The sequence below is a fragment of the Hemiscyllium ocellatum genome, chromosome 36, assembly GCF_020745735.1.
Source record: "Hemiscyllium ocellatum isolate sHemOce1 chromosome 36, sHemOce1.pat.X.cur, whole genome shotgun sequence".
Classification (NCBI taxonomy): Eukaryota; Metazoa; Chordata; class Chondrichthyes; order Orectolobiformes; family Hemiscylliidae; genus Hemiscyllium; species Hemiscyllium ocellatum.
Window position 1 is genome coordinate 37913249 of NC_083436.1, and position 20529 is coordinate 37933777.

Here is a 20529-nt window from a genome sequence, read left to right on the forward strand (position 1 = left end):
TTTTTTGGATAATAAACTTATGTTCTTTCATTGAAAGTGTATTGGCAGCCTTTTGTGAATATGTTCAAAGATTGACCACCACAATAACCAAACTGCAGAAGTAATACCGATGGTCAATAAATCAAGTTTCACTTTGTAATCTGAGTTAACCAGTATTGACGTCAGCTGGAATTACAATGGTATTAAGAAGATATAATAAAGAAATGGAGAGAAAATATATTTCTCTGGGGTAGCCATGATGTGGAGGTGCCGGTGTTGGACTGAGGTGGACAAAGTTAAAAATCACACAACAGCAGGTTTATTTTGAAGCACCAGCTTTCGAAGAGCTGCTCCTTTATCAGGTAGCTTTGGAAGAGGATCATTAGACACAGAATTTATAGCAAAAGATTACAGGTTTTAGACAGTGCATTAAAGGTGTGAGATTAGAATCTGTCTGTATCCTAATCTTGGGATAAAGACAGATTCAAATCTCGCATTTTAATGTATTGTCTGAGCTGAGGTGTCACCTTTTGTTATAAAACCTTAAGCTATCTCGAGAATGTGACTTAAAAGAAGTCCTGGGCTTCACATATTAATGAACCAAAACCTGTAACCAATTCTAAAAGATGAAAGACTTAAAAGCAATCTAGGTTTGTTCAATATGTCATTTCAGTTGCATGACACTGTAATCTTTTGCTATAAATTCTGTGTCTTATGATCCTCTTCCAAAGCTACCTGGTGAAGGAGCAGCACTCTGAAAATTAGTGCTTCCAAATAAACCTGTTGGACTATAACCTGATATTATGTAATCTCTGAAATAGATAATGAAAAATGTTCAGAGAGGCAATTTACATGCATGCCAACCATGAGCAGTTAATTCAAAACTGTCTGCATTGGGAAGATGAAACAATAATCTTTGGTGATTGAAAAAAAAATCTAATAGTTAGAGATCATCAATTAATCTGTGAACTTCGCCTACTGAAGTTGTCAATTTCTGGTTGAGGCACACATTCTATTTGCAACCCCATGCCATTTGTAGTTTCCATTCATAGAAATAAGTTATTGTGAGTTTATATTCTACTCAGAAACTTCGTTAAAAACAATAAATGAAAATCGTTCCTTGCCTTACTTGCCTCAGATATCTTGGAGGCCCATGTAACCATGCAATGATCAGTAATTGGCTGGATTTTCCTCTCTATAGGACTCTATAGACCAGTTTGGTCAATGTTAAATCATGAAGTGTTGCAAGGCTGAGGAGGAGCCCACAAGTGTTGCCCTTATCAATTCCTGTGTTTTAAATTAGAGTCGCATGAAGATGTTGGAAACTATTCGAGATCATGGATAAATTTAGAATTACATTTTAGGAAACCGAGGAGGTGATACCACTGAGCCTGTTGCTCACGTAGAGGAGTATGGAATAAGGATTATCTACAGGCCATTCTACTATAATGCAAAAGTTGTGTTCCTCTGCAACCTTGCGTTGTAGAAGATCGCTAATAGAAAATCACTATACCCATTCAGTTGAAAGTTTGCATTATCCCATCAATGTCCACAATTCGTCAAACATGTTATAGGTAATCAGAGCTGATGAAATGCACGTTATAGCAGAACAACCTATACTTGCATTCCATCACATTAATCTATGATGTATTGCATTGCATTGAAGAGAATGACCACATCAAAAATGAAGCATTTTAGTTTAAGAAATAATGCAGTATAAATATTCATCGTAGTCTTTAATCCTGTCGCAGCACATCAGCAGTTAAAGACCTCCTTCACTGCTGGCATATTTCTTAACTTTTGTTTTGGAATTTCTTTGCATAAGGCATAATGCCAAAAGATGGGTCACTGCAATCAATTTAAATACAAACGTTATTTGTGATCTGTTCAAATGTGTGCTTGACTGGTTGGTCCTTGCGATGTACTTAAATTTAAGCCTCAGTTAGTTTGTTTCGGAGGTCTTTCAATTCAATGAGCTGAAAATGTGTTGCTGGAAAAGGGCAGCAGGTCAGGCAGCATCCAAGGAACAGGAGAATCGACATTTCGGACATAAGCCCTTCTTCAGGAATTCCTGAAGAAGGGCTTATGCCCGAAACGTCGATTCTCCTGTTCCTTGGATGCTGCCTGACCTGCTGCGCTTTTCTAGCAACACATTTTCAGCTCTGATCTCCAGCACCTGCAGTCCTCACTTTCTCCTTTCAGTTCAATGAGCCTGATTGAAAATTTTGAAGATAAATACTGAAACTAGCTACCTTCCATCAACATTAGGGAAAAGATGTTGCATGTAAGAAATAGCAGAGATTAGTGCAGCAATCATAAACTGTTAATTATTTTCTGTGACTTGAGCTGATATAAAGCATGAGCTAATCTGCAGGTAGTTCCATATGGATGTGATGGTTTGATCCCCCAGGCCATCTCCTCATAGGAAGGATATTATGAAATATAAACACAGCAAATCTCAGACAATCTTTCAGTTAAACACTTTCTTCCAGACTCAACATTGAATACAATGGTTTTAAATATAATCTTTGTCCCCGTTTTGTTTCCTTCGCTTTGCTGGTTTGACTTTCCTGTCTTGTTTCCATTTTTTTTTTGTCTTGCTTTCACATGACTGGTCTTCATGATTTTGCCATTTACCCTTCCTCTCAATGCATCTTTTGCTTTTATAATTGCCCCGTTTTTCCTCACCTTAGCCTTGCACCATAAGCCCTTTTGTCATTCAATCTCTCCTGCATTCCATCTGATCACACTTTGTTCTTTTTCTAGCCATCACCCTTTTTACCTGCTTAAACTCTTCGTTCATTTCATGCTTTACTCAGTTCAGATGAAAGGACATTGATCTGAAACCTTAACACAGTTCCTCCCTCCAGAGATGCTGCCACAACTGGCTGACTACTTAAAGAATTTTTTTGTTTTTAATTCCACAATCTACTTTGTTGGATGTTCACTCAAGAGATGTGTGCTACAAACGTTTTTGAAGTAAAACGAAAGTGTTCTTGCATCTTCCACATTTCACTGAACAGGCAGATGGGACCTTGGTTTTAACATCACATCCTCAATGGCACCTCAAGCAATGCAACACTTGCTCAGTGCAGCGATGGAGTGTCAACCTAGATTATAGATTCATTCCCCAGAGCAATGTTTCACTCTGCAACCGCTTGCCTCAAAAGCGAGAATGCTACTCGTAAACCAAATTGACATTATGTGGCAAAATGGATAGGCTTTTCCATCCAAAATATTAACATTTTGTTGAATTGTTATCAGGCTAATGTTATCTACTGTATGCATAATGAATTCTGTTGTGATAAAGTTAATAATCCCTTTATTTATACTGTTTCATGCTTTAACTTGCAGCTAACCCCCAGATGAGTAGAATCATGTAGGGAACTATGATTAAACCGGTAGATGAAACAGACTGGAAATGTCTCTAATTTGCAGAGAAATTTGTTCAAGTAAAAATGCTCCAAGTCATAGGGAGCTGGAGTTTACTTTGAGATTATTTGAGGTGAAGCTGAAAAATATCTTGAGAGAATGGGGAAGAGCCTGGATAAAATAGAACTAGTAGAAAATGAAAATGCTGAAAATATTCAGCAGATGTGGCAGAGATATAGACTTAACATTCAGTCCAATGACCTCTCATCAGAATGCTCGCATACCATATGGATGTGATGGTTTGATCCCCCAGGCTGCCACCTCATAGGAAGGATATTATGAAACTTGAAAGAGTTCAGAAAAGATTTAGAAGGCTGTTGCCAAGATTCGAGGGTTTGAGGTATAGAGAGACGCTGGATAGGCTGGGACTATTTTCTCTCTAGGGTCAGAGGCTGAGGGGGAACCTTATAGAGGGTTATAAAATCGTGAGGGGCATGGATAGGCTAAATGGACAGGGTCTTTTTTACCCCGCTGAACATAAATGAAACATCCAGATTGCTACCCCACCTCAGCCATGACTACTTGCCGAAAAACAAAGCCCCAAAGTCCATCTCTCAGTCTTCGAACACTCAGGTGCCCTGAGTCCCACACGCTGCCACGACTGGAACACCACACCCTCTGTCTTTGGGTAGGTGGGCCCAGCCATGACACGGAGCCGCGCTGCCGCTGCTGAAACTGTGTTGCCATTATTCAGCACCATCTTGCCTCTGCTGACATAGTCACTGCCATGAGTCTGCGCTCTGGCAATGAAGCTGCTGCGATGCTGGGCCTACTATGCCAAAGCAGCCAGTGCCTCTTCTGGTTTATGTTGCTGTCACTGCTGCCTTCTGGTACTGCAATTTCAGCAAAGAAACACATTGCCGCCGACATTCTACGAAGGAACCGTTCCTGCTGCTGCCAACCTCTGGGAAGGAATGGCTCCTGCAGCTGCCAACATTCCGATAAGGGATCACTCCTACTGAGAATGAGAACTAGAGAAAGAGAAAGAAATGTCAGACAGAAGTTGCTGAGCCCCAAGCTCAGGAATCACCTCAAAGCTGCTATTTGACTGCTGAAATCTAGAGGCCAACTTGGGAACACCATCACCTAAGAGATCCCCTCCAAGCCATGAACCATCTGGACTTGGAAACATATCGCCCTCCCTTAACTGTCGTTAGGTTTTAATCCTTGAGTAGCCTTCCTTATGGCATTGTGGGTCAACCGACAGCAGGTGGACCTCAGCAGTTCAAAAAGGCACCTCACCACCACCTTCTCAAGGCCAGCCAGCAATATCCATTTGAATAAGTGAAAACAAAATGCTCTTTGAAAATGATATCACTTCCACTGACCCATTTTTTATGAGCAATCCTCACCACAAACCACTGTGTTGTATGAGGCTGCTTGCTGGATCACTGACCATGTTATAAGTTTGTCATCATTGTCTTTTCGGCTGGGGATCCACAGAGTATTTTTAGTCTGGTGTGGTAAAGGAAAACTTCTTACTGGTTTGCACTTGGCTGAGACAAGATATTGCAGTTAGCAACTAAGTTCAAATTACACTGATGTGATAGGTCAGGCAGCATCAAAGGAACAGGAGAATTGACATTTCGGGCATAAGCCCTTCTTCAGGAAGAAGGGCTTATGCCTGAAACGTCGATTCTCCTGTTCCTTTGATGCTGCCTGATCTGCTGCGCTTTTCCAGCAACACATTTTTAAGCTCTGATCTCTGATTTTTAAGCATCCACAGTCCTCACTTTTTCCACACTGATGTGATAGACAATAATGCGATGTTCGTTGATTGAGAAATATATATTGACAGGAAACGTCAGATAATACCCCTGCTCTTCTTTGAAATAGTGTCATGGGATACTTTGCATACAAGTGGGGTACTGATAAATTTAACCTGTCATAACCAGTGTAACAATTGGAGCTGCAATGCAGTGTCCGTCCAGAATTCTGTACTCAAATTTCCACAGTGGAATTTGAACCCATGAACTGAAGACTCTGAGGTACCAATTGAGCCACAGCTGGCACATGCTTTGTGAAAGTAATTGGGTGCCTTGAAGATATGTTAAAATTCATTCTCCACCGATGAGACCCTCATACAGACTTAGCTGGTGCTACAGTTCTCTTGCTTGTAGACTAATTGCTTTGTTACTTCCTCTTTAGTTGAAAGCATTTTGGGATAGATCTGCATGTGCAAAGAAGTACAGAAGTAAAAGAATGCTATTTCTATTAAACCATAATTTATATGTTTATTTCAGTTATTGAATCAAATAGCCTTAGACCATTCATATTTAGACTCTTGGATTTTTCAACTACCCTGTTGAATTAAAAAAAACAAGTAATGGCACAAAGAAGACTGTTAAGTCCATCACATCGGTGCCAATAGTAAAAAAAAATTCTATTCAGTTGAAACCCATTTTGCAGCTTTTGGTATATAGTTTGACAAGTGGGCTGAAATGTCTGAAGTACATATCCTGATAGTTCTCTATGATTGTTGCAAAAGGCAATAGTTCTCACAGAGTTAATGTTGAAACAATTTCGAGCCCCACCCAATTTGTGTCTCAGTTTTTGGTTGAAGAAGAACCAATCTGCGGTCCCGATGGAGACAGATGTGTGGTCCCTGGCATCTTATAATCTTTGTCATTATATCTTAACAGTCAGGATAACTTGAACATGCTGCGATTATTTAATATACTAATTTTGTGTGCAAGACAATACCTCTTCTTAGAAAGACACAATAGTGATTTGTCCTCTAATTAGCTTGGCTAATTGATGCTAATTAGTTTGGTTCTTTGGCTTGGCATAGAAAGGAAAGTTAGTTATGTTTAAAGGAATTGAAAGGTAGGGTTAGAGGGGCACTTGTGGTCCAGTGATGGTGTCCCTACCTCTGGACAGAAAACAAGGGCTCAAGTCCCACCTGCTCCTGTGGTGTGTCATAACATGACAAATATGGGTTGATTTAAAAATTCAAGAAAGGAGCATTAGTGACCGCAAATTATCCCAACCAAAAATCGCCATTTTATAGTACCTCAACATGCTGACAATATTGAGGGCTTATGTTTCAGCTGACATCTCAAGTAGTGAGTTCCAGGCCGGACACAACCCCTCTCACATATTGGCCTATCTGTCAAGCGGCATACATCCTTACTGTCCACTCTATTCAGCCCCTCTACTAACTTTTCCGGCAAGATCTGCTATTCTAAAGGAAACATTTATTTATTTATATATGGAATAGATTGTGCTTGTGTAGTGAGCTCCTGAGGGAATAAGTATTAAAACAGACATTTTCAGAGTGACTGACTCAATTAATGAGCGAACTCACTGAACCAAGCTCCAGTCAGACATTTAAAGTTGACTGGCAAACTTCTTAGTGAATTCCGAACCTCAATAGCATTTGGGTCATGGGAATTGTAACTGTAAGTTCTGGTTTTAAGGCTTGAACAAAAAGAAAGGGGGTCTCTTCTTGAGTCTTATATTGGGGGGATTACTGAGAGGATGGAGCTGGAGGTAAGGGCCTGCAGATTGGTGCAAATGGAAGTAACCTCCCACCCTCCTCCTCCACTTGAGAAGGCCATTGTCGATCTCCTCACCCAGCATTCAATTTGATGAGGTGGCAACAAGGAATGAGTATCTCCATGAGGCCAACTCAACCAATTATTTTCTCTTTTTGCCACCTGTCTTGTCCTCTCCAGGAAGGGGATAACTATTCTATGAAGTGTTATTTTCTGTGGTTTCCTTATATTAACGTGTAAAATATCTGTAGTCCTTCACAGAGAAGTTATTTCTGTCTTCAAAGGTGAACTGCCTGAAGGATATAGGATGCTGTAAAAAAAAAATTTGCAAAAATATGAAACATTTCTGAGCGGCCATGCATCAGGATTCCCTCTGTCTTTGAAAATAAATCTCCTGTTAATCAGTTTTTATATTTCTCTTCATAACTTTCTAAGGTTGCCATTGAAAGATGTGTGCACTTGATTGCAATGCAAATGACAGAAATATTGCCCTTTCAGATGCAGTTAAGACAGGTTTTGAGAGTACAAGTCTCTGTTGTCCTTTGACAGTGCATGATATCTTCAAAGCAGCTGGACTTTCATTTGTGCAGTAACACAGGTCAAATTGCAAAACACAGTCCTCAGAATACAAAATCCTGGCACCTGAAGTAACGAGAATGGACCGTGTTTCATTCAGTTGTAGTGAAACAGTGACTCCAGTTATAGGTCCAGACCTGGGCAGTTCTCAAGTTATCAGTTGTTTTGGGAATTGCAAGCCTTACGCGAACATAATTAGCTTTTTTTTATAGAATAGCAAGCATACAACATAGGAAATTCATAAGGTGGAACAAAGGAAAAGCACTTGGGCAAACAAGCTTAATGATTGGGCAGTACAGTGGCTCCCTCAGAGCCAGGGACCCTGATTCAATTCCAGTCTTGGATGACTGACTGTGTGGAGCTTGCACATTCTCCCCACGTCTGCATGGGTTTTATCTGGGTGCTCAGATTTCACCCCACAGTCCAAAGATGTGCAGGTTAGATGGATTGACCGTGCTAAATTGTCCTGTAGTGTCCAGGGATATGCAGGCTAGGTGGATTAGCACTTGGAAATGTGGAGTTACAGAGATAAGGAGGAGGTCTCGGCAGGATGCCCTTGGAGAGTTGGTGCAGACTCGATGGGCTGAATGGCCTCTTTCTGCACTGTTGGAATTCGAAGATTGGTACATTCATCATGCCACTGAAGAAGAAAGCCATTTAAATAGCATTTCTGATGGAGAAATTTTCTGATAATTTTCTGTTCAGAGATGATATTGTACACGCTGGAGTTGGTGGGGCTTGAAGCAAGGTCTCCTAGCTCAGAGGGATGAACACTACAATTACACCCACATGATTGAACTAAGACAGGATGCTTCGTATGCATTCAATCAGAGCTAAATTGATAAATGTACCTGAAATAAAGATATTGGGTTAAAAGACTAGTGGCTTGGTCCGAGCAGCAGATTTTAAAGACTGTCTTAAGGGAAGGTGAATAGAAAGGTGGAGAGTGGTAGGGAGTAACTTGCAGAAGTTCGGGCTTTGTAAACCCTCGCGGCCATATCATACGTCACCACACTATTTTGGCTTGCCTGATTTTCACTGCATAGGCAGGAAATCTGACTTGTTTGCATTGTATATTCTGTCAGAGGACATGGAGTACCCCTTGAGCTGCCACTATTCAGTCAGGTTGTGACCAATCACTCATTTCACCTTGACTAAGAAAAGACCATCAGCCTCTTCCTTGAAACCTTCAGTCTATCAACAGACATCTTGAAATTTTGCCAGTGTTTCTGAAATATGAACAACAGGTCAGTAACTCAGAAACGGTTTAAACCAAATGTTTGGATATGGTAACTTGCATTTTAATTTCATTGGATTTTTTGTAAATTCATTCATAGGATTTGCTGGCTCGGCCAACCCTAATTGTCCAAAGGGCAGTTAAGAGTCTTGATAGGCATGGCTGGCCATTTTCTTTCCTAAAGGATATTAGTGAACCAGTTGGGTTTTTTGGGCATTTGACAATGGTTTCAAGGTCCTCATTAGAGCCTTAATTCCAGATTTTTTTGACTTTAGACTTTAATACCTGCCACTGGAGGATTTTTATTTATTTATTTATTCATTTATTTATTTATAACCCCCCCCACCCCCCACCCTGGCTATCTACCGCCTAACTGCGGTAGTGCTTATTTTTTTCCCCAGCACCCATGTTGTGTGTGTGGAGGTGTGAGACACAGGGTGTATGAATCTTTATTCAATTTCCACCATCGGGAACAAAAGAAACACCCGAGTGGCCAGTGACAAGCAGTGCCCTTCACATCAAAGGGCAATGCTGTGTGATCAAACAGTGAAGGGGAGGGCAGGAGTTAAATCAAAATGGAGTTGCAGGGGGAAATAATGCACTCCACTCCCTGTGGCACCCACCTCTCCCTGAACAACTCCAGGGTGTTGGTGGACACCGCGTGCTCCTTCTCCAAGGACACCCGGGCTCTAACGTAACTGCGGAAGAGGGGCAGGCAGTCGACCCTAACGACCCCCTCCATGGCCCGCTGCCTGGACCTGTTTATGGCCAGTTTGGTCAGGCCCAGGAGCAGACCCACAAGGAGGTTTTCAGACCCGCCCTCCCTCCTCCGTACTGGGTGCCCGAAGTTCAGGAGCGTGGGACTGAAGTGCAACCAAAAGCAGAGGAGGAGGTTTTTAAGAAAATCAAAAAGAGAGTGAAAACGCCCACACCCAACATACACATGGTCCACGGACTCCACAGTGCCACAGAACAAGCAGTTGGGCTGGGAGTCCGTGAACCACCGTAATCTGCGGTTGCAGGGGACCGCTGTGTGCAGCACCCTCCACCCCAGATCCCCGAGAGAAAGGGGGAGGACTCCCATGTAGAGATTCCTCCACTGGGGGTCCCCACCGCCCGGTGGCAAATGGGCAAGCCAAGGCGTGTCTGGAAAGTGGATGGGGAAGAAGAGGTGGACGGTGTGCAGCAGCAGTCGATACAGGGCCCACCTTTTTACGTCCTTGAAAGGGACAAAATTAAAATTCCGAAGGCGGCTCAGGTTGTGGGGCACAGGCTCCCGGGGGAAGTATGGGACCTTGGGGACCAATGTGAAATTCCGTCTGAGCAGGATTTGTATTTATAACTGCAGACCATTACCTGGTCTTTGGTTAATAGTCAAGCAATACAGCCACTGTCTCCTTGATTTGACATTTTGGGAGGCAGTGGTGAGGGAGAGCATTGTTGAAATACATTGAATCTGTCTTTCTCCTTACGCTAAACCTTGCCTTCATGTGTAAGCAAGAAATTGAACTTGAAGTGCTCTGGGATCCAAGTTTCTTCTTGTTGAAACTGAACATTGCTTTCGTATTAGTGGTTCATGACAGTGGTGACTGTGTCATGTGATCATTTTCCCCATCAGGTATGCTAATGTAAAAGGGATCTGGTCATGGAAATTCACTGCTTTGTTTTGCTGGCTATTTTAGCAACATCAACACTAATTATATTATTAAATTCAATTGAGCTTTCTGAATTTGCTACAGTGGGGTTCTGCTGATTCCCCCTGAGGATCTAAAATCTGGATTTAGACTGTTGTCAGGAGCTACCATTTAATGCATGCTTTTACTAACTACAAAATGGTTTCTTAATGCAAGTAACATAAAATAACATCATAAAATGACTTCTGGGAGCAATGGCATCTACTCTGCTGAAAATTGCATTCCTGAACTAATTGACAGACATTGCCAAACCATGCCCTGTTCATAGCATGAATTAACTAAGTAAGATATGACATTATTAAAGTTTTCAGAATTGGCCTTGGAAACCAGGTGATAAGAGATAAAAATGTGAAAACTAGTTAATTCCCAGGAAATATTATTGGCTTAATTTTATGTCTATTTGTCATAACCTTTCATTTTATTGGATTAATTTTGCAATTAAGGCTGTTCTACTTGTTAAGAAACCTATAGGATTTGTCTGTGTTTTAAGCTAATTGCATGGCTTTTCCAAAGTACACAGAGGTGTTTAACCCCTGCGTTGCTGCACAATCTATGCCCGGCATCATAATAAATTGTTAAATCTTGCTGAAATCAGACCGAGCTGCTAGTATCTATTTGACCAATCATGGATCCAAGAGGCCCCTCCCGGGGGTCCAGATTTACAATCCAATTAAATAAATAAATAATTTGCATTTATACAGTGACTGCCGCTGTCTTGGTGAGGATATTGCAAATTGCAGCCAGCCAAGTGCTTTGGAGCTAGACAGGCAGGAGACTGGATGAACATAGCAAGCCAGGCAACATCAGGAGTTGTAGAAGCCGATGTTTCAAGTGTAACCCTTCCTCAGGACTGGGGGTGGGTGTAAGGGGAGCTGCAGATAAAGGGGGAGGTGGGGCAGGCTGGTGAAGTGGGGAATAGGTGAAGACAAGTAGAGGGTACAACCTGGTTGGTCAATGGGAGGAATGAATCTGGTTGGTGGAAGGGAGAGGGAGAGGCTGGGAAGGGAGTTGGGGGATGGGGAAGGACGTTATTTGAAATTGGAGAACTCCAATAGGAGCTGCAGTTTGTTTTGGCAATGGAGGAGGCCAAGAATGGTCTTGTTGGAAATGGAGTGGTTGGGCAAAGTGAAATGGGTGGTGATTGGGAGGTCCGATCAGTCCCTGCGGACCTGGCTGCGATTCTCATTCAGCTGTTCCCTAAGTTGACATTTGGTCGCTGATGTAGAGAAGACCACATCGGGAGCACCTGATGCAATAAACTTGATTGGAAGAGAGGTAGGTGAACCTCTATCTCACCTGGAAGAACTGTTTGGGGCCCTGAATAGAGGTGAGAGGGAGGGTTTGCATCTTTTCTGGTTGCAGGGAAATGTATCCGGGGGTTCGGTGGCAGGGGTGGTGTGAACCAAGGACTATCGGAGGGAACAGTCCATGTGAAAGGCAGAGAGGGGTGGGGAGAGGAAGATGTTCTCAGTAATGGGCATGATGTGTTGGATGTGGAGACGAGTGGGGTGATAGGTGAGGACAAGGTGGACTCCGTATTTATTGTGTGGGAGGTGCTGGTTTAGTGCGGTGGAGCAGGGAATAGAGGTGGTGTGGTGGAGTACTGTCTGGGTGATGGAGGGAGGAAAATTGTTCAAAATGTGGGCGAAGTTGATGAACTGTTCCAGTTCAGCCTGGGTGCAGCGTGCTGCAATGATGCAGTCATCGATGTACTGGCAGAAGAGCTGGGGTACACTGCTTGTGTAGGTACTGAAGAGGGATTGTTTGATATAGCCGCCAAAGAGGCAGGCATAGCTGGGGCCCATCCAGTTATCCATGGCCATCCCCTTGATTTGAAGGAAATGGGAGGAGTTAAGGAAAAGTTATTGAGGGTGAAGACCAGTTCAGCGAGGTGGAGGAGGGTATTGGTAGAGGGGGACTGGATGGGTCCATTAGAAAGGAAGAAGCAGAGTGCCTGGCAGTCATCCTTTTGGTGTAAGGACGTGTATAAGGACTGCATGCCCATAATGAAGGGAAAGCGCTATGGGCTGCGGAACTAGAAGTTGCTGAAGGTATGGAGGGTGTGATTAGTGTCGCGGATTTGCTTTGGAGGGGCAGGTGATCTGAAAGTCAGTACTGTTTTGAAGTCTAAATATCAAAATAGGAGTGAGTAAACAAAACAGTCAAGCTGCTGCATTCAGCTAGTAACAGATTCAGATTGTGGACTTGGAGCTGTGTAAGAGAATACAGTACCTACAGAGCATGTTAGACAAAGAACGCTATTACCATTTTGGATTGGAAGAGGGGTTTCTGAAGCACTTCACTTCTTAGCAGGGTTTGTTTTGTGTGCATGTAGTTTGGAGGCGGATCCACCACAAAAGACATTCGCCTGAGAGCTTTTATCCTTCCATACATCCTACAACCAATAATAATAGCCTGGCAAATGAATCCAACGGAATGATAAAGTATTGCCGTCAAAGATTATTGTAAATCATTTGGCCAGTGCTATTATGTCAATGAGCTGGCGAAGTAAGCAATAATCCAGACCTGAGGAGTAATAATGTGTTCATGCTCTCATTAGCTTAATCGGCAAATGAAATAAGACTATTCAGCTGCTGAGAGGTCTATTTCATAGATTCATTAAAATCATTGGATTATGTGGTTGCAAAGTAGTACAACAGAATGTTGTCTTGTTACTTGGCAGGTCTACTGTTGCTCTACCAGGTCTGTTGACTTCAATTGTTGATTTTTTTACACTGATCTCTTTTCTGTGCTCCATAGAGCTGCTTTAAAAAAAAGTATTTTGCAAAATAGGGGTATGGATTACATATTGTCCACCTTAATTATGAATAGGAACAAAAGCAAGCATGATTTGATTTCATTCATGCGTGTTACAAGTGAAGGTAGTATGGCTATGATTGGTAATCCAACAACCTGTCGGCTTTTATGGCATATTGGTAGCATTCTTACCCCTGAGACAGGAGAACTTAGTTCGAGTACCATCTATTAAAAAATGTGCTATAACATCTCTGAACAGATTGATTAGGAAAATGTGGGAAGTCCAGGCTCTGGTGATAAGTATTTCAATTCCATGGCAGTTGGATCAATTTAAATTATTCTCATCGAGTCAAAGGGCTGAATGGCCCATTTCTGCCCTGATCTTTTATGTTCATTCAGAATATAATGCCCATACAAATCATTGCCTTGGTTACCCTATTAAGGTTCCCTAAAAGGGAAATGCCTTGGTAGTCATTGAATTGTGGGCATCTGGATGGTCTACTATTTGTGTATTTTTCTTGTGTTGTGACCTTCACTTAAGTATACAGTACTAAAAACACTCTGAAGCTATCCAATCAGTGCTCATTTCCAACATTTTATATGTAGCCAATGTTGATTGTTTGCTTTGTTCATCCACAGTCTAATCCCTATGTCAGTTTCTTCTTGTATGCTTTGGGGCCAGTCAGCAGGTGGCATCCTCACTCTGCTGACTGTGTGCAAATCAAGGGGACTAATTCCTGCTTATCGAGTCCTGGGCTGACTAAATACCAAGATTTTCAGCTTGACAGCTAGCTCTGTGATTTAGATGAACAGCTTGTGTCTGTGTCTGCTGCAAAAGGTTCAGAGGTTCAGTACCTCAATTGGGGGGGGGGGGGGGGGGGGGAATGAAGCACAATTTGCAATGCAGCTTGATTTCCAAACAAGAATCGAGCAACACTTTCACCATGCCTTTCCATTTGGTATAATGCTTGGGCATGGTCTGAGGAATTTCAGCATCCAACAACTGAAGTGCTCTACAAAAGTTTCTGGTTGTTCTGTGCACAAGGAATATCTCCATAAACTCTCCTATAACTGAGGCTGGCATGTGTTAAACAAGCTTTCTCTGAGGTTCTGTTACTTAGAATTGTACAAAAGTTATATCATTGAAATGGGATACTCATCCTGGATGGCTGGTCCTCCTCCATCATCTAACTCTTATGAACATACAATTTAATTATGGGACCAGATGTATGCGAGCTACATTTGATGCTGTTATGGAGATAGGTATTAAAGTAAATTTTTGAGAAGGTGAAGTGAGTTTTCAAAGGGATATATTTAGATGAAATGAGTGGGCTATAATCCGGCAGGTAGAGTTTAGCAATGTGAACCTGTCTACTTTGGCAGGAAAAACAGTTGAGACGAGGATAGTAGTATCTACAATATTAATTAAAAATTTCAGTTTGATGTCCTTTAAAAATAATGTTTTGAAAATAACACATTACAAAGTAGTGGGCACAAGTGAGCACAGTAAGAATATTGCACTTGCAAAGAAAGACACCTTGTGTTTGAGTCACCAGGTCTACAAGTCAGAGGCTGGTTGAATGATCATGTTTGGTTGATTGGTTTTGAATACATGCAGAGCAAATCTGTCACAAGAGAAACAAGCTTTACCTTCTTTCTGTGAAATTATCTTGTCAAAGCTTGTGAATTGAATGGCTTGGTTTTACCCCTAAGTCCTTGCCATCTTTCTGTATCTTTCTGTTTCTTTTTCTCTTGTATGGCTATCTATTTCCCTTCATTTTTAAAAATATTTTCACAGATATGAGTGTCACTGGCTCGGTCAGTATTTATTGACCATCCCAGATTTCCCTTGAGGAAGTAGTGGTGAGTTGCCTGCTTGAATTGGTGCAGTTTGTGTATTGATGATAAGGCCATGCAGCTGATCGGAAGTGAATTTCCAGACTTTGACCAGAGATAGTAAAGTGTGACTTGGAGAGGAAGTCGTGTTCCCACGCATTCTATGATGCTATGATCTGCTGTTCTTGGCATTCCAGGTAGTAGAAGTCATGGGTTTGAAGGTGCTGCCAAAGGATCCTTGCTAATTGACTGCCGTGTATGTTGTAATTAGTCGGCATGGTTGCTACCGCAATGGTGGGAGGAGTGAATATTTAAGTTTGTGGGTGGGATACAGATCAAATGGGTTGTGTTGTCCTGTCAGTGAAATGTCTTCACATTGTTGAGCGAACATGTCAGTAAATGAGGAGAATGTGTAAATCTTTGTTTTACGGAATAGCTGAATTGTGAGCCTATTATTAAAAATTCTGTCATAGTTGACAATAAAGAAATATTTCCCTCTGAGATGAGGGACACACCAGCATTTTGTTCCCATGCTGGCAGATACAACAGAATTCATTGATGTTAATGCAACTTTAAAGGTAAATGGACTTTCTGACAACCTTATGGTAAAAGTCTGAGGAATGTCTAGATTTGGATTAGCTTGTACAAGTGGTGAATGCAAAGGATCTGGGAATAGGTGAGATGAATGTGATGAGGATTATTTGTTTTAACCCTCTTGTTCTTCCAAATTCAATTGAGTATAAGCCCAAACTACTCAATCCTAGCAGAGAAGAGTCATTAGGCTGATCCCACATACGGAGGGCCTGTCCTATAAGGAGACATTGAGTAGATTTGTCCTGTACTCAGTGGAATATAGAAGAATGAGAGGAGACCTGTTTGAAAAATACAAGATTCTTAGGAGAACCTGACAGGATAGATGCAGAAAGGTTGTTTCCTCTCTGGGTCAGTCTAGGATCAGAGGTCATAATTCAGAATAAGGAGATGCATATTTAAAACAGAGATGAAGTGGAATTTCTTTGCTCAGATGGCAGTGAATCTATGGATGCAGGTGATTATTAAAGGTGCCATATAAATGCAAGCTTTTCTTTGTCTCTTACGTAAAAGCTAATATTTTGCACTTCCTGTTAAACTTGCTAAAGAAAATTAAAAGATCTTAATTTCTCAAGAGGAACAGACAGATTTTTAATCAGCAAAGGAATCAATGGTTATGGAAAAAGGCGGGGAAATCAAGTTGAGGATCGTCAGATCAGCCGTGATCTCATTGAATGGCAGAGCAGACTTGATGGACTAGATGGCCGACTTCTGGTCTTCAGTGGAGCACAAATATTTACCAAGCCTGTTGTAGCCAAATGGCCTGTCTCTGCTGTAACTGTTGGCATTTTTTATGTATTGGTTGAAAAACTGCAATTATGGATTGAGGTGGAGGGAGATATGATTACGTTCTGGTGAGAATTTATTTTAATTGTTTAAAATGTAGTTAAGATGGTTTAATTTGTCATAGCTGCAAAATTCAGTTCAGTTTCACTCATCAATGAATGGAGTTACAGGGTTTGGACCACAGATTACTCCAGTCTCAACTGTATACGTCAGAGATACTAACTGAAGCCAAAGAATTCCTTAATGGGAAGAGTACAAATGAGTTCTGAGTAATTCTGTAAATATTATTAATGGTCAGCTTTAAAAAACAATTAAGTGAAAGTGAGGACTGCAGATGCTGGAGATTAGAGTTAAGAGTGTGGTGCTGGAAAAGTGCAGCAGCTCAGACAGCATTCAAGGAGCAGGAAGATCGACATTTTGGGCAAAAGCCCTTAATCAGGAATGGAACCTGCAGGAGGTGGTGTTTTCACGCATCTGCTGCTCTCTTGTTCGTCCAGGCAGATTTATGAATTTTGAAGGTGCTATCAAAGGAGCGTTGGTGAGTTACTGTACTGCATCTTGGAGTGCAAAGTGCATCAAAATCGGTAACACGTTTTTCATAGTTGCAATCCTACGTTAAGTGAGCTCCTCGTCTCAAGTAGAGTGCCCGAATGCAGTTGCTGAATGGAACATATCCAAGTTGTTGTTGTGCAGCAATGCTACTCAGCAACTGAGAAATTCAATAGGCTGTCATAGAGTCAGAAGGTCATAGAGGTTTAGAGCACAGAAATAGACCCTTCAGTCCAACTCATCCATGCCGGTCACATATCCTATATAAATCCAGTCCCATTTGCCAGCACATAGCCCATATCCCTCTAAACCCTTCCTATTCATATTTGATCCAGATGCCTTTTAAATGTTGTAATTGTACCAGCTTCTGCCACTTCCTCTGGCATCAAATGCCATGCAAACACCACCCTCTGTGTGAAAAACTTGCCCCTTAGGTCCCCTTCTAGCTTTTAAAGGAAAAAAGCAGCAGATGGATTGAAACATCACAACCTGCAAATGTTCCACCAAATAAATCCATTCTATCCCGAAACCGTATCACTGCTGCTGGGTCAAAATTCTGTAAGTACCCAACTAACTATGACCATACCTGAACCTCCCCACCCCAACCCCCACCTTCCTTCCATGTTTTGTTTTAGATTAGATTAGATTACTTACAGTGTGGAAACAGGCCCTTCAGCCCAACAAGTCCACACTGACCTGCCGAAGCGCAATCCACCCATACCCCTACATTTACTCCTTTACCTAACACTACGGGCAATTTAGCATGGCCAATTCACCTGACCTGCACATCCTTGGACTGTGGGAGGAAACCGGAGGAAACCCACGCAGACACGAGGAGAACGTGCAAACTCCACACAGTCAGTCGCCTGAGTCGGGAATTGAACCCAGGTCTCTGGCGCTGTGAGACAGCAGTGCTAACCACTGTACCACCATGCCGCCCACTGTTCTGCATTTCAAAGAAGTGACTCACCACCACTTCCTCAAGGGCAATTAGTGATGGGCAAAAAATAATGTGGACTAGCCAGCGATGCCTATATTCTCTGGATGAACTTAAAAAAAGATAATGTCAAGACTACTACTTTCCAATATCTTCAAAATAACACTTTGAGCAAGAGTGGATAAACATCAAGAAGAAGGTGGAAAGGTGATTCTAGATGAATCCAGAAACTTCCTTGTCAGCATTGCACTCAGAACAGATGTCCATTTCTCAGGTGAAATCTGTTCTGCCTACATAATCTTAAAAGCCCTGTATTATTTCCACTTGAATCTGTGTAAAGTTTTAACAGCTGGACCCAGTAAGCCTGCAGCTATGACTGTGCTTACACTCTTTTTGGTTCATCATTCACAAAGTTTTCAATCATGTGAAAGCATAGCATCAAACATTTGATAGACAGGAAAGCATAGAGATTTTCAGTGCTGCTCTGCTCATTGTTAAAAATCACACCACACCAGGTTATAATCCAACAGGTTTATTTGGAAGCACCAGTTTTCAGAGCACTGCTCCTTCTTCATAGGTTGGATAGGTTCATAGGACACAGAATTTATAGCGAAAGACCACCTGGTGTTGTGTGATATTTAACTTTATCCACCTCAATTCAACATCGGCTCCTCCACATCGTGGCTCTGCTCATCTTGTAACTTATTTGCTTTGTAACTTGCATTCAGTCTAGTGTTGGATATTGACTTCCCTAAATTAAAACATATTAATTTATTGTAGCATTTAGTCTTAGCAGATATTTTCCAGAGAGACTGCACTATATTAGCATTCTGCAGATGTAAGCTATGAGAATATAGTTTGCTATCATGATTCAGTTTTGGCTTGAGCGTTCATATGACAAAAGCTTTAGCAGGAAATGTTGCCTACCTTTCTTTTAATGTGAGCACTGTTCATCTTCCTAAAGTACAGAACAACAGTAAGGTTGAAGAAAACATTTTCAAATTTTGATTTTTGTCAGAAGAGCATGTTTGAGTTCCTGTACAACAGATTAGCACATATGTACTTATCATGTTCACCCATGGCTAAAGGTTTGCTATTCTTCTTTTCTGCAGCTTCTGTAGTTAGTTCATAATGGGATTTGAGTTCTAACTCTGCATTTAACCTTGCAGGTCATTTCATATTTGTTAAATAGCTTGTTTAAATGCTGATCCCAGGACTCCTGGCTCAGAGATAGGGATGCTACTACTGTTCTACCTCCCCTCCCCTACCTCATTTAAGGAAGAACCAGTGAATGTTGGTGGTTTTTGATAAGTTCCCACACAAAATAAAATATAAACAAAATGAAAGCACATGGAATGGGGGCAGTATACTGGCCTAGATTGGGAATTGATTCATGAAAATAGGACTGAGTGGAACTACATGGCTCATTCTCAGGTTAGCAGGCTTTAATTAGTCAAGTACTGTTAGAATAAATGTCCCCAGCTGTTCATAAATATATCTAATTTTGCAGTTGACACAAAGCTAGATGGGCATTTTTGCTGTGAAGATGCTTCACAAGGAGTTTCAACAGGATTGGATAGACTGAGTAAGTGCACAAGAGCTTGGCACATGGAATATAATGAGTGGATGTGAGATTACCTGCTTTGGTAGCAAGAATTGGCATAAAAATTATTTCCAAAATGTTAAGATTAGGAAAAGTATTGATCTCGAAAGATATCTGAATGTTGTTGTTGATAAGTCACTGAAAACTAACGTACAGATATAGCAGTAACTAAGGGGGGAGTTGCAAGAAAGCCTTTATTTTAAGGAAATTTAAGTACGAAAGGAAAGATTACTTGCTTCAAATGTACAGAAGCTGATGAGCCCATACTGGGAATATTGTGTGTAGTTCTTGTCCCATTGCCTAAAGTAGATGTGTTTTCTTTAGAGGGAGTACAATAGAGATTCCTGGGATAGCAAAATTGCCCTATATGGTGAGATTGAGAAGAATGGATCTATATTCTTTGAACTTTAGGAAAATGAAGGTAGTCTCATTAAAACTTAGAAAATTCTTGTTGGAATTGACAGGGTAGATACAGAAAAGTTGTGCTGTCTTTCTTGGGGACCTAGAACCAGTGGTCACAGTCTCAGAATCAGGGATAAGCTGTTTAGGATTGAGATGAAGAGGAGTTTCTTTACTCAGAAGGTGCTGAATCTTTGGAATTCTCTATCCATGTCAGTCATTGAGTTGGTTCAAGAGAGAAATTGAGAGAGTTTGACTTACTAATAACACTGAGGATAACATGGGAAAATAGCATTGTGGTATATGATCACTCATGAATGGTGGAGCAATTTTAAGAGGTTGACTGGACTACTTAGTCAAAGCATTGCTTCAAATAGTTTTCATAATCAATCATGCATACTTTTTCTGTTTTCCTAGACTGCCATTTGTCCAGTCTTCAAAAGAAGGTGAGCTTTGTGAATCTAGACCTCTTCGGTACAACCACTGGCTGAGTGCTGCATCTTCAGACTGGTCCCTTCTGAGGGAGGATGAGCCTGGTGGGGGTCTGGAAGCCATGTCGTTGAGGTTGATGATGCAGGACTGCACCGCAGTAAAGACGATGCTTCTCAAGTTGAAGAGGATTCTCCAGGAGGTACTCACTGAATTCTTTTTCCAAG

The 20529-nt window shown here is 41.5% G+C and overlaps 1 protein-coding gene across 1 annotated transcript in view; it reads left to right on the plus strand.

Annotated features, from left to right (window-relative positions):
* ccser1 (coiled-coil serine-rich protein 1) overlaps positions 1–20529 on the plus strand; it is a 1124107-nt gene that overhangs the window by 436994 nt on the left and 666584 nt on the right. The window contains exon 6 of the mRNA XM_060851459.1: positions 20291–20504. Within this exon, the coding sequence (XP_060707442.1) occupies positions 20291–20504 (214 nt within the window). The remainder of the gene's footprint in view (positions 1–20290; positions 20505–20529) is intronic.